General features: G+C 38.1%; 1 protein-coding gene across 1 annotated transcript in view; it reads right to left on the reverse strand.

Annotated features, from left to right (window-relative positions):
• Positions 1–556: 556 nt before the first annotated feature.
• The window catches only part of LOC140136924 (serine--tRNA ligase-like), a 41,709-nt gene continuing 28,796 nt past the window's right edge, over positions 557–13,469 (reverse strand). Inside the window, exons 14-17 of the mRNA XM_072158576.1 lie at positions 13,247–13,340; positions 12,422–12,535; positions 6,104–6,169; positions 557–1,949 (exon numbers count right to left, since the gene is read on the reverse strand). Of these exons, the coding sequence (XP_072014677.1) occupies positions 1,875–1,949; positions 6,104–6,169; positions 12,422–12,535; positions 13,247–13,340 (349 nt within the window). The 3' untranslated portion in view covers positions 557–1,874. The remainder of the gene's footprint in view (positions 1,950–6,103; positions 6,170–12,421; positions 12,536–13,246; positions 13,341–13,469) is intronic.

The following is a 13,469-nucleotide window of genomic DNA, read 5'->3' on the forward strand; positions in this document are numbered from 1 at the left end:
TTATAGACCTAATGGTGATAAACTAATGACGGGACACGCCGTGATATTTTGTCGGCGTCCGTTTCACTTTTTTTTCGGAGATGAAAATAAAATATAAACAAAATCTCTTACACAGATGTTCTGCATCGCTCCGTAACTGCATCACTCGTGTATTCAATAATTGCATAATTAGTAACATAGATGGCCTTTACGATAATCCGCATATATGGAATCAGTATGCCCATATTAAGACAAAATAATTGCAAAGGTATGGCAAAGACCATCGGATGGACACGATCTATGAGGTTGATGAACTACGTCATACCCCCCTGGAATAGTGCATTGTGGGATAGAGGGAAAAAGGTCAATTGACCAAGGCAAATGTGGACCAAAAATGAAAGCCACTATTGAAAAGTCAGTATTGAAAACATACCTGTCACTGTTATTGTTGATTATTTGGCCTATACTTTAGTTAGTTAGTTCTTGTTAGCAAACAATTTTCTTTGCAACATAATAATTGTATTTATTTCCTATTTAGTTTTAGATTAATTGTGGAAAGTTAGTATATAAAAATCAATATTAAAAACAAATACCTGTCGCTGTCACTGATTGATTATTTAGCCTATTTTAGTTTTAGGTCTTGGAAGCAAAGTAATAATTGTTTTCTTTGCAAGGTTAGTTGTATTTTATTTATCCCCTTGTTTAGATATTTGTTTACAAGCACATGTAGTTAGCCAGGGAAGGTACTCCTACTTTGGAGGTAATGCATACACATCGATGTCACTCAAGACCCCATATTTTGTTATGAGCACATGCTCTTGTCACCTAAAGACAACTTTTATTGTTTTTTCCTCCACATATAACCCATTTCTGATATCTAGGGTCCACGTTAGTATTTAGCATAAGTGACATAAAAGCAAAGCACTGGCCTGTGTGGCTTGAAATTAGAGTTGTGGAATAGTCCCTGTACATATAACCACCAAAGTGAGGTTGGCTTGACACAATATGTATCACAGTTTTCCTCTTTCCAAAATATGGAATGCAAAATAAATGCTTTTGCTGAATATCAAACTGACCATGTTTCCTATGCCATCACCTACACTAGCTATGACCAATACAAACAATTTTCACCACCATGTGTGACCATAGGTAAACAACCTTGATAACCCCAATAATGTTTGCTTAACCAGTCGGTCTGGGTGGACACACACTTGGGTCCTGATGGGACCATGCTCAAGCAAAATGCTCAAGCCAAGCTTAAAAGCTTATATAAGCATGCTGGCCTGTATGAAGAGAAAACTAGAAAGAAACAGAATTTTCAATACATAGGCCTATTTTCATGGACATTCCTTTGCTCACCCTTTTCCTTTTAAAAAGATTTTTTGTTACACAACATGATGACAATAAATAAATAGGATGTGTACACTGTTTTGCTTTTTCAGGGGTAAGAACCCTTTATAAGTAGGCAATACTGTAGCTTGGCTTCTGAGCCTTGATATGAGTCCTGAATAAAGTTATTATCTTAAAAATAAAATGGGTGAAAACCATGACCTACACTCTCTGAGCATGCCGAGCTGTTCTAGATATGCTAGCAGCAGTCAGTAAATATAGCATGATCAGAGGAGAGGTCTCAGGACCTGTGGTGGGGAAAGAGTGAATTTCGGGAGCAAAAATCAACAAATTTTCATTTTCATAATTTGGATTTTCACTTGGGGAATCTGGGAGGGGGTGGGGCAACAGTTCTGATGAGGGCAACCCCTCTCCACCGCCACTGATTGCTGTTGGCAATTGAGTATAATTTCAGCTTTATTCTGCCATGTACCATGAAGGCATAGTTCAATGTACCTGATGCTCATCAATCTGTACACATCTGAGTCTACCATGCTATACTATCGTCATCTGTTACACAAGGACATCTTTGAATGCTTAGGCATGTAGGACATGATGGTACCTGGAATGCACATCTCATTCTGAAATGAAATATAAAGAAAAAACTTGTTTATTTCACAATTCATTTTTAAAGTTTTATTACCATTACAAGTTTACAGGTATCTGACTGATGATATATAAAACTATGAAGGGGAACAAAAGATCTTTTATATGATTAACATGACAACACAATTAACTCTAAACTTTTACAAAAATTTAATCAAACTTTCATTGACATAGTACTCAGCTTCTTAGATTTTCACTCACCTAGAATAGTGTTACGAGTCGTATTTGACTCAAGGCCAAAATCACCTTTTACCCGAACTCACACGAATGCACAACACAAATACACTGTTTGATTATGCTAACAAAATCTAAGTCTTTAATTGAAAGCACGTTATTATTGGTACAATATATGACAACAAATGCACATACACAATAATCAAATATAATCACTATTTATCTATTTTGTACTTAGCCAGCATTCTTCTTCTTGGCGATCATAAAGTTCTTGCAATGTTCTGGACGACTGATGTAATATATCCTTATTCACTTGTCCCGCGAAAATCAGCGAAGTCCTTTGAACACTTGCATTGATAAATCCTTCATGTATAAAATCCTCATACTGAAAATGGTGTTACTTTCTCCCAAGTACTAAACTCCTTGCGTCGTTCTCCAAACACATTCGTAACTCTTTGCGCAGCTCTCCAAATCACTTTACTCCTTGCGCCGTTCTCCAATATTAAACTCCTTGCACTGCTTTCTCCAAACTTGGTGCTATTTCCACCTTTCACACAATATCTTCAGGAAGCAGGACTGCGATGCAGTTGTCCCCACTTATTTTGACAGTTGCGTTGAATCAGAATACCAGACTTCAGCAAGTCGACAGAAGAATATATTTCCTTTCTTGGAAGAAGTACGTTCTTTGGACGCATTCTAGATCTTCTCCGACAACACTGGCAAACAGTAGTACTTTGACCACATAAAATATTTCTGGTTTGCAATTTCCTTTCTTTGAAGGAATTGGACTGGAAGCATATTAGCTAGCTAGCCCAGATCAACACTATCAACTGTGTCAATAATAAAGGCTATTGCAGCCTGTCAGATCTGTATCCAGATGATAATAATTGTAACAAAATTTCTTAAAGTCGCCTCTACAATCCGCAGTAGACCCTGATGTCTTACTTTGGTCCATTTTAAGTAGCTCGAAATAATAATCATAATTTCAGTCAAGGCTGAACTTGTAGCACTGTAGGAATCCTCCATGGCCACACTTTGTAATACTCTCTGAGTACCCAGCTTAATTATTATTGATCTCTCTTTTTGAGAGATAACTACACCAACCACATATTACAATCACATCGACACAGGTCTGCCTAGAATTATTATTAACATTGTGTTTTATCCCCCATCTGGGATTTTCCCAATGTTCTAATCATAGACATTAACATTTCACCTTACATCACTTCCTGTGGGTTTTTCCCATGATGTCATCATCTTTCTTTACAGTCTCAGGGATTTCCCCTTGACATAAATAGTCTTGACAAATGATGTTGTTATTGCATTCATCTGGGTTTTCCCTAGATGTAATAATAAACAAACTATTGCATGATTATAAAGGTAACTTCCCTATTTCATGATACACAATTATACAGGGTACATCACACCCTCCCCCTTAAAAGAAGAAAGTTTGAATGTAATGAACACTTTCTTAAAGTCTTTCTATTTCACATGAACTTATAACAACATCAACTTGCAACTTGGAAGTTACATTACAACTCTTACACTTTGTACAGTGACTACTCGCCACACACATGTGTTCCTTTTTAAAGGAATTTTTTGTTTATCAGTTTTTATGCAATTCTGGACAAGGCATCAGCCATTACATTCTTTGTAACATCAAACCCTGACTTTGAGGAGAAACTTGATGAGTATTTGTCACCTAGCTTTGCCAACTTCTCTTGTTCAAACTTGTACTTTTCTTCAATTTCTTTTTGTTTCAAATTTTCTTCCATTTCCAACTTTTGTTTTTCAAGTTCCAATTTTGCTACCTTTTCCTTTTCTTCTGTTTCTAATTTGTGGTGCTCAAGCGCCATCTTTTCTTAAGCGTGCTTTTTCCTCCATTTCTAATTTCTTGTTTTCCATGTCTAATCTTTCTTGTCTTTCTTTATTTTCCATATCTAATCTTTCTTGTTTTTTCTTTATTTTGCATATCTAGCTTTTGCATGTCCAACTGCAATTGCATTTTCATTTTTTCCATTTCCACCTGAACTTCTAGTTCTTTCAACTTAACTGCATCCCCGATTTCAGTTTTGACCTCTTTTCTCTTCTCCAAAATGGATTCTTCAAAATACTCTTCATCAACCAAAACATCAATTAAGGCATTTTTGATTATTTGTTTTCTGTTGGCTTGCTTTACATCCAATTCATAGTACTTTGCAAATGCTAATAAATCAGGTTTCTTCAACTTATCAAACTTCTCCCAATCTATAGTTTCAAGAAACTCTTCTGCTTTGAACTCCATACTGTACTTTCACTTTTAAGACTCAGTAACTTAATGTCAACTTTTTTACAGTGTATTTCCGGACGACAAGCCCCCAATTTTATTACTGAGTCGTACTTGACTCAAGGCCAAAATCACCTTTTACCCGAACTCACACGAATGCACAACACAAATACACTGTTTGATTATGCTAACGAAATCTAAGTCTTTAATTGAAAGCACATTATTATTGGTACAATATATGACAACAAATGCACATACACAATAATCAAATATAATCACTATTTATCTATTTTGTACTTAGCCAGCATTCTTCTTCTTGGCGATCATAAAGTTCTTGCAATGTTCTGGACGACTGATGTAATATATCCTTATTCACTTGTCCTGCGAAAATCAGCGAAGTCCTTTGAACACTTGCATTGATAAATCCTTGCGTATAAAATCCTCATACGAAAATGGTGTTACTTTCTCCCAAGTACTAAACTCCTTGCGTCGTTCTCCAAACACATTCGTAACTCTTTGCGCAGTTCTCCAAATCACTTTACTCCTTGCGCCGTTCTCCAATATTAAACTCCTTGCACTGCTTTCTCCAAACTTGGTGCTATTTCCACCTTTCACACAATATCTTCAGGAAGCAGGACTGCGATGCAGTTGTCCCCACTTATTTTGACAGTTGCGTTGAATCAGAATACCAGACTTCAGCAAGTCGACAGAAGAATATATTTCCTTTCTTGGAAGAAGTACGTTCTTTGACGCATTCTAGATCTTCTCCGACAACACTGGCAAACAGTAGTACTTTGACCACATAAAATATTTCTGGTTTGCAATTTCCTTTCTTTGAAGGAATTGGACTGTAAGCATATTAGCTAGCTAGCCCAGATCAACACTATCAACTGTGTCAATAATAAAGGCTATTGCAGCCTGTCAGATCTGTATCCAGATGATAATAATTGTAACAAAATTTCTTAAAGTCGCCTCTACAATCCGCAGTAGACCCTGATGTCTTACTTTGGTCCATTTTCGTAGCTCCGAAATAATAATCATAATTTCAGTCAAGGCTGAACTTGTAGCACTGTAGGAATCCTCCATGGCCTCACTTTGTAATACTCTCTGAGTACCCAGCTTAATTATTATTGATCTCTCTTTTTGAGAGATAACTACACCAACACCATATTACAATCACATCGACACAGGTCTGCCTAGAATTATTATTAACATTGTGTTTTATCCCCATCTGGGATTTTCCCAATGTTCTAATCATAGACATTAACATTTCACCTTACATCACTTCCTGTGGGTTTTTCCCATGATGTCATCATCTTTCTTTACAGTCTCAGGGATTTCCCCTTGACATAAATAGTCTTGACAAATGATGTTGTTATTGCATTCATCTGGGTTTTCCCCTAGATGCAATAATAAACAAACTATTGCATGATTATAAAGGTAACTTCCCCTATTTCATGATACACAATTATACAGGGTACATCACAATAGGCCAATCAATTGAGGGTGTTGTTGTACTGATTTTATTACCTTTTTTCAGCTCTCAATATAATTATTGCAAAAGATATCATAGCATTGTGAAACATTGCATCGTGATATTGGAATTAATTTTATTGCCAGGTTCGATATTACAAATGTTTATAATCCATAGTTTACTTAAAGCTTCCAACAAAACATGAATCAACTTACTGTGTCTTCTGCTAATTGTTGAAATGCTTCAATTAACACTCCTGTATCAATGAATTGTCCATGTACCTATTAAAACAAAAGAAGAAAGACAATAAGATTTGTTAATTCATATAAAAGCCAAACCGCTTGAATTAACAATGAGGTCGCATTGAAATACTATATGGGTCAAAAACTAAAAGTTCTACAACTCAGAGCTGTGATCCAGTTTTAAAAAAAGCCAGAAACACTGCCCAAATTGCTAATTTTCCTGTAACTTGCATGCAGAAATAACTAACAAGAGCATGGATTGTACAATAGCCACGATTGAATTGAGCATTCACAAAAATGCATTGTTTGCTCTAAACAAGAGATTGCCAACCCCATAATGGACTGATGATCCAGGAAATTTCACACCTGTACCCAGTATCAAAGAAATCCTCCAGAGACTGGCCGGCCCAGGGCAAAAAGATAATTCTAGCATGTTCTCTTCATGGTAATTTCCACTAATATTAAGCTGTTCAATATTGGATATGCCTGGCTTTGTGCCAAATGTTATAAAAAATTGGAATGATTTACAATTTGACCTCTGGATGACCTTTGATCTTGGATGACCCCTGGTTGTTTTTAACTCATCTCCCACACCTTCAAAGTTATTTCAGAAAATATTGGCCCAAATAAAGCCATTTCATGTAATCACACCAAAAATTGTTTACGACTCCTGGCTGGGACTAGTGTTAAAGGCATGTCCATTACGTATTGACAATAAACATGTGGTTCTCTAGAAGTTAAAGAATTAGTGTCAAAATAAATAGACCAAAATGACACAAGATGCTAGGACCAGGTAGATATGGACAATGAGTATACAGGGTGGAGGAACAAGTTGCTGCCTGGTTCTCTAGAAGTTAAAGAATTAGTGTCAAAATAAATGGACCAATGAGTGTCTTATTAGGGTGGAGGAACAAGTTGCTGCCTGGTTCTCTAGAAGTTAAAGAATTAGTGTCAAAATAAATGGACCAATGAGTGTCTTATTAGGGTGGAGGAACAAGTTGCTGCCTGGTTCTCTAGAAGTTAAAGAATTAGTGTCAAAATAAATGGACCAATGGGTGTCTTATTAGGGTGGAGGAGCAAGTTGCTCCCTGGTTCTCTAGAAGTTAAAGAATTAGTGTCAAAATAAATGGACCAATGAGTGTCTTATTAGGGTGGAGGAACAAGTTGCTCCCTGGTTCTCTAGAAGTTAAAGAATTAGTGTCAAAATAAATGGACCAATGAGTGTCTTATTAGGGTGGAGGAACAAGTTGCTCCCTGGTTCTCTAGAAGTTAAAGAATTAGTGTCAAAATAAATGGACCAATGAGTGTCTTATTAGGGTGGAGGAGCAAGTTGCTCCCTGGTTCTCTAGAAGTTAAAGAATTAGTGTCAAAATAAATGGACCAAAATGACACAAAATGCTAGGGACAGGTAGATATGGACAATGAGTGTCTTATTAGGGTGGAGGAGCAAGTTGCAAAGACAAACTGGAAAAGCTGATATGATTATCTTGTGTAAGTTTAGGGTTTTTCCCAAAATAAAAACACACCGGGACAGTGTAATATTATTCTCATGTGTCCTGCGTTCGAGTCTATGAGTCTTATCTTGTTACAATTGCAAGTGATTTAATCTATTTAACGCGTTAACGGGAGATTCTATTCAATTCACTCGATAGCCTTATTAATTCTTTGTACATATTCGTAATATTAATAATGAATATGTAAATAGTCATGTAACACCATAAAATATATATTTATCTTTAATATACTTATACAACAAATGGCCTGAACCAAATCAACGCATATTCCTGGGTACCCTCCTCGACCTATTTTGGTTGGGGTTAGGCCGCGGATTGTTGTAGTTACTAGTTTTTCTACATCTAGTCTTGTGGCCTGTAATGTAAAATATCCTTGGTTGAACTTAATTTGTAAGACCTTGTGGCTCTGTTTTGTTACCTACTTTGTCGGAATCTGCGTTAGTTGGGAAAGGGGGGGGGACAAAGGTAGATTGACATCCCCGTCATAATTATACAGGCTTTAAGAGACATAATACAAACTTCATAATGTACTTTGATGCATTTTAAGTTTGTTGAAATGTCCAAAAAATCAAATAATGTGCCAGTGTTTCTAAATATGAACATTTATTGATCTGACCAAGATTATCTTGACCTGTCCACATTATCTTGACCTGTCCACATTACTTGATATAATCGACAGTTGACCAGACTTTGAACAAAAGAAATACAATAGATAATGGAACAAAAGAAGAGGGCTAGACGTATATGGCCAGATAGATATGTGACCATCCACCACAACTGAGCCCGGATGTCGCCAGTGCCACTATTGAGATATGCTCCATTGAACCGTAGGAAACAAAGGTTTTTTTTGGTTTTTTTTATGTCGGGCATATCTAGGCATTAACAGCTGAAATCTAGGAGATAACGCTGTGAAACTTCGCCAGATACAAGTGACCTGGTGAGCGAAGGGGTCGCCGTGAGATAGCTGGTCGGGTATTTTTACAGGACAGGCAAGTGTAGCCGACAATCGGGGTTACCCTGATCGGAACCGCCTGTAAAGCGAGGTCTTTTATCATGGATCATCTGCCCGCCATTAATACCAGATGAACCACGGGAGAGCGGAGTTTGTTTTTTTAATTTTTTTTTAGGTCCTGCGGGGAATCGAACCCGGGACCTCTCGCACCAAAGGCAAAGACCTTAACCAGTTTTATTGCTTTTCACTTCTTAAATGTCAAGTACTATAGACATGATATAAATCATTTTAAAGCTAATTTCAAGCAGAATATTTTGGTTGAATTATCTCATAAATGATGATTGGCGACTTCAGGGCTCAGTTGTGCTGGATGGTCACATATGGAAAATAAGTGCCTTATTAGCATACAGGTTGGAAGAATAAGTTGCTCCTGGTTTAACTTGATGGATGATAGTGTGCATCTTCCAAAAGGTCTGGTTCAGACTGAAATTCACCTCTTTTTTGGGCAATATGAGCATCTACCAGCCTACATCTACCAGCCTACTAATATATGCCATGGAGAGCATGGATGATTGGAATTTAACGGTTATAATCATTGGTCCAAGTGAAGATTGAAGCACTAGAAGGTGTGGCCTAATGCAGTCAGTGACATTACGTGTTGTAGAAGATGCATCTATGCGGTGTCTCTAAGTTCATTGTTATGCACTTTGTGCGAACGCAAGTGATTTCAAAGTTGGACCTAATGAAATTCATGTCAGTCACTGCACTTGGCTAAAAGCACTATGGGCTTGATTGTCCCAGCATATGAAAAATGCCCTAAAAATGCATGTGTTTGGCCCTTATTTCTAAAATTTGACTTTCATTGCCAGTTAGAACTAACTCAAGGATTAGGATGTACGGAAAGCAAGGCAATAATTCTTTAATCCCAAAAATTAAGTGCTGTATCTTCCTGGAATAGGGAGTAGTGGTACAAAACTTATCGATCCAAAACGAGATCTAAATCCTTGCCTCAGTTTGTGAGTCACAATGGCACGTCAGCTTCCCGGGGGGGGCACTCACATTTCCCAGCTATACGGGTATGTGCCGCGGCGACGACCCCCTTTTTCAGAGCCGCTAGCCGTTCCTTAGACCCTCTGAATTCATTTATTGCCCGCTCTGAAGCCCCGAAATTTTTCTAGCCGTTCCATAGACCCTCAGATCATTGATTTCCGCTCTCATTGGCATCTTAACAGGCGTGTTTTCTGTCCTACTATTTCAAGCCCAAAAGCTACTTTTTTGCGAGCCCAAAAACTTCAAAGGGAATTTTCCATAAATTTCTTCCCCATTGAAACACATTGTATTAGGAATAAGGTGAACTTTGGGCGGGATTTTGGGCTCCTTTAGTAGTGGCAACACTGGTTTGTTGTTATAAACAGCACTGCGCTGCTGAGTGCCGATGCCTTCAGCCGATGAACATTTTGTTAGAAATAAATGATTTTGAGATCTCTTTTGGGAATAAAATTGCCAAATATGAGGAAAAGTACCTCAAATAATTGTGTGCACATCTTTGCAGCTGGCCATAACAGTGAATTAAAAGGTAATTCACGATCTACTGGTCTAGTGGAATGGTGTCAAATTCTGCACACTTCACACAATCATCTCATGCAGTTCAATGTAGTCAAAATGTTTTTCTTTTCGCACTGAAAAAATATTCTTGTGAGTTTGTTTTTATGGAGGGCTTTTATGTAATACTGCTAGCTGCTGCTATAATTATCAGTAGGCTAATAGCATAGATTGTAGGTCTGCAGGGTCTAGTAATTTTGATTCGAATGCTCGGCTAGCTGTTTTGCTTTGCTGAGATTTTCATCGTAATGAGGCTCCTGATTTAATAATTTAATGCACAATTCAAAGTGAAATCGATTCCTTCAAAAATCTGTGGCAAAAACGCAACAAAATTGAACCATGGTTTGGCCTGCATGGTTTAGTTGCCGAGATTTTTCAGATTTTGGCAGCTGATCAGTTCCCAAGACCCCCCCTTTTGGCCGGTCAAACAGTTCCCAAGACCCCCTTTTGACCGGCCGATCAGTTCCCTAGACCCCCCTTTTTGACCTGCCGATCAGTTCCTTAGACCTCAAGTTGAAACTGGCGGTGGCACACCCTACCCAAAAAAAAACTTGAGTGCCCCCGGGGTCAGCTTCCACTCCCAGTGAGAAAGCCACACTTTTCAATAACTATTTCTTCTCTGTTTTTACTCAACCTAGGGTCCGTGCTAGTCTTCCTACAGTTTCCATCCGTCACCATGATCTTTTGGGTACTACAGTAATTCAGGAAGATAAGGTGCTTAAAATCCTTAAAAAGCTTGATGTATCAAAGGCTATTGGTCCGGATGGATTGTCACCTAGAGTGCTTAAAGAATGTTGCCATCAAATTGCATATCCTTTATGTTATATCTTTAATGTATCTCTAGCAGAGGGTAAACTCCCCAGCCAGTGGCTTGATGCTAACGTTGTCCCTGTGTTTAAGAAATCTGACAAACAGCAAGCCAGTAACTATAGACCTGTCTCATTACTATGTATTTGTGGTAAGGTTATGGAGCGTGCCATTTTTGATACTATTTTTCCTGTAGTCAAAGACCAGATTTACCATCTCCAACATGGGTTTATTAAGGGCCGCTCCACAGCTACTCAGCTTATTGAGGTATTCCATGACATTAACTCTGTTCTTGACAACTCTGGGCATATCTAGGCATTAACAGCTGAAATCTAGGAGATAACGCTGACGAAACTTCGCCAGATACAAGTGACCTGGTGAGCGAAGGGGGTCGCCGTGAGATAGCTGGTCGGGTATTTTTACAGGACAGGCAAGTGTAGCCGACAATCGGGGTTACCCTGATCGGAACCGCCTGTAAGCGAGGTCTTTATCATGGATCATCTGCCCGCCATTACCAGATGAACCACGGGGAGAGCGGAGTTTGTTTTTTTTAATTTTTTTTTTAGGTCCTGCGGGGAATCGAACCCGGGACCTCTCGCACCAAAGGCAAAGACCTTAACCAGTTTTATTGCTTTTTCACTTCTTAAATGTCAAGTACTATAGACATGATATAAATCATTTTAAAGCTAATTTCAAGCAGAATATTTTGGTTGAATTATCTCATAAATGATGATTGGCGACTTCAGGGCTCAGTTGTGCTGGATGGTCACATATGGAAAATAAGTGCCTTATTAGCATACAGGTTGGAAGAATAAGTTGCTCCTGGTTTAACTTGATGGATGATAGTGTGCATCTTCCAAAAGGTCTGGTTCAGACTCAAATTCACCTCTTTTTGGGCAATATGAGCATCTACCAGCCTACATCTACCAGCCTACTAATATATGCCATGGAGAGCATGGATAATTGGAATTTAACGGTTATAATCATTGGTCCAAGTGAAGATTGAAGCACTAGAAGGTGTGGCCTAATGCAGTCAGTGACATTACATGTTGTAGAAGATGCATCTATGCGGTGTCTCTAAGTTCATTGTTATGCACTTTGTGCGAACGCAAGTGATTTCAAAGTTGGGCCTAATGAAGTTCATGTCAGTCACTGCACTTGGCTAAAAGCACTATGGGCTTGATTATCCCAGCATATGAAAAATGCCCTAAAAATGCATGTGTTTGGCCCTTATTTCTAAAATTTGACTTTGCCCTTATTTCTAAAATTTGACTTTCATTGCCAGTTAGAACTAACTCAAGGATTAGGATGTACGCAAAGCAAGGCAATAATTCTTTAATCCCAAAAATTAAGTGCTGTATCTTCCTGGAATAGGGAGTAGTGGTACAAACAGGTAATTTAATATTAGAATCTTACCGTATGTACAAATCTTCTGTTTGATTTATGTTTGGTTAGATCTTCTCCCTCACCGATATGACGAATCTTTAATCTCCTGCTAATGTAATCTGTACAGCTGTACACACTGGCAGCCTAGTAACAACAATAACCACATAATTCAGTATTACACAATGGGTCATATTATTGTTCATATCATTATGAATTCGGCTGTGAATTAGTATTCACCTTTTCGTAAATTCATGTTATGCATGAATTATGAATTATTAATTAGCGAATTAGGAATGAGGTAACACATTACCACAAAACGTAAACTGGCAGTTTTCAGTTAAAAGCTGTTAGCAGATACATCAGTACCATTAAAATCTGTCAAATTTAATGGGTATTCAGTGCTATGTAATTGGAGAAATGTGCTATTCTGGTTGAAATCCATACACCCACTATGGAAGACAAATGACCTTAATCTCCCACATCGGGAGTGTGAATTTCAAATGGGATTATCCAAATGGGCGACTCCATTTGGAATCTACACTCCCTGTGTAGGAGGTTAAGGTTGTGTCTTCCATAGTGGGTGTATGAGTTTCAACTCAAATAGCCCAATATATTGCTTTATTTCTCAGAGTTTGCATTTTTTGGATTTTAACCAACCAACTGGGGACTGATTTTTATCTCAACATTATTATAGAGGACACATTTTAAGGCTGTTTGCAGTCACTTGCACATCTCAGCTAAACAGGAGCGGTCCCGGTTGCAGTAACATCTATATTTGGGATGTAAAGTTTCATAAAAACTTGCTAGCAAACACATACACACATGCACACACCCCCACACTATTAATTTCCTTACCTCTACATACTCAGCAGTCTTAGGTAGCCATATTTCTAATGTACACTTGCGATACATGCTTGGAAGTAGTTGCGATGATGGGATCTCTAACAGCCTGTGAAATTTGAACAATATCATATTGGGAGTTGACTACTCATAATAAACAAACAAACAAGCAACTCTCTTTAAGCCTTACACCACCTGAGGGCTTCCCCGTGGAACCCCATCAGGACTTTCCCCTGGC

This window comes from Amphiura filiformis, chromosome 17 (assembly GCF_039555335.1).
Source record: "Amphiura filiformis chromosome 17, Afil_fr2py, whole genome shotgun sequence".
Taxonomy (NCBI): domain Eukaryota; kingdom Metazoa; phylum Echinodermata; class Ophiuroidea; order Amphilepidida; family Amphiuridae; genus Amphiura; species Amphiura filiformis.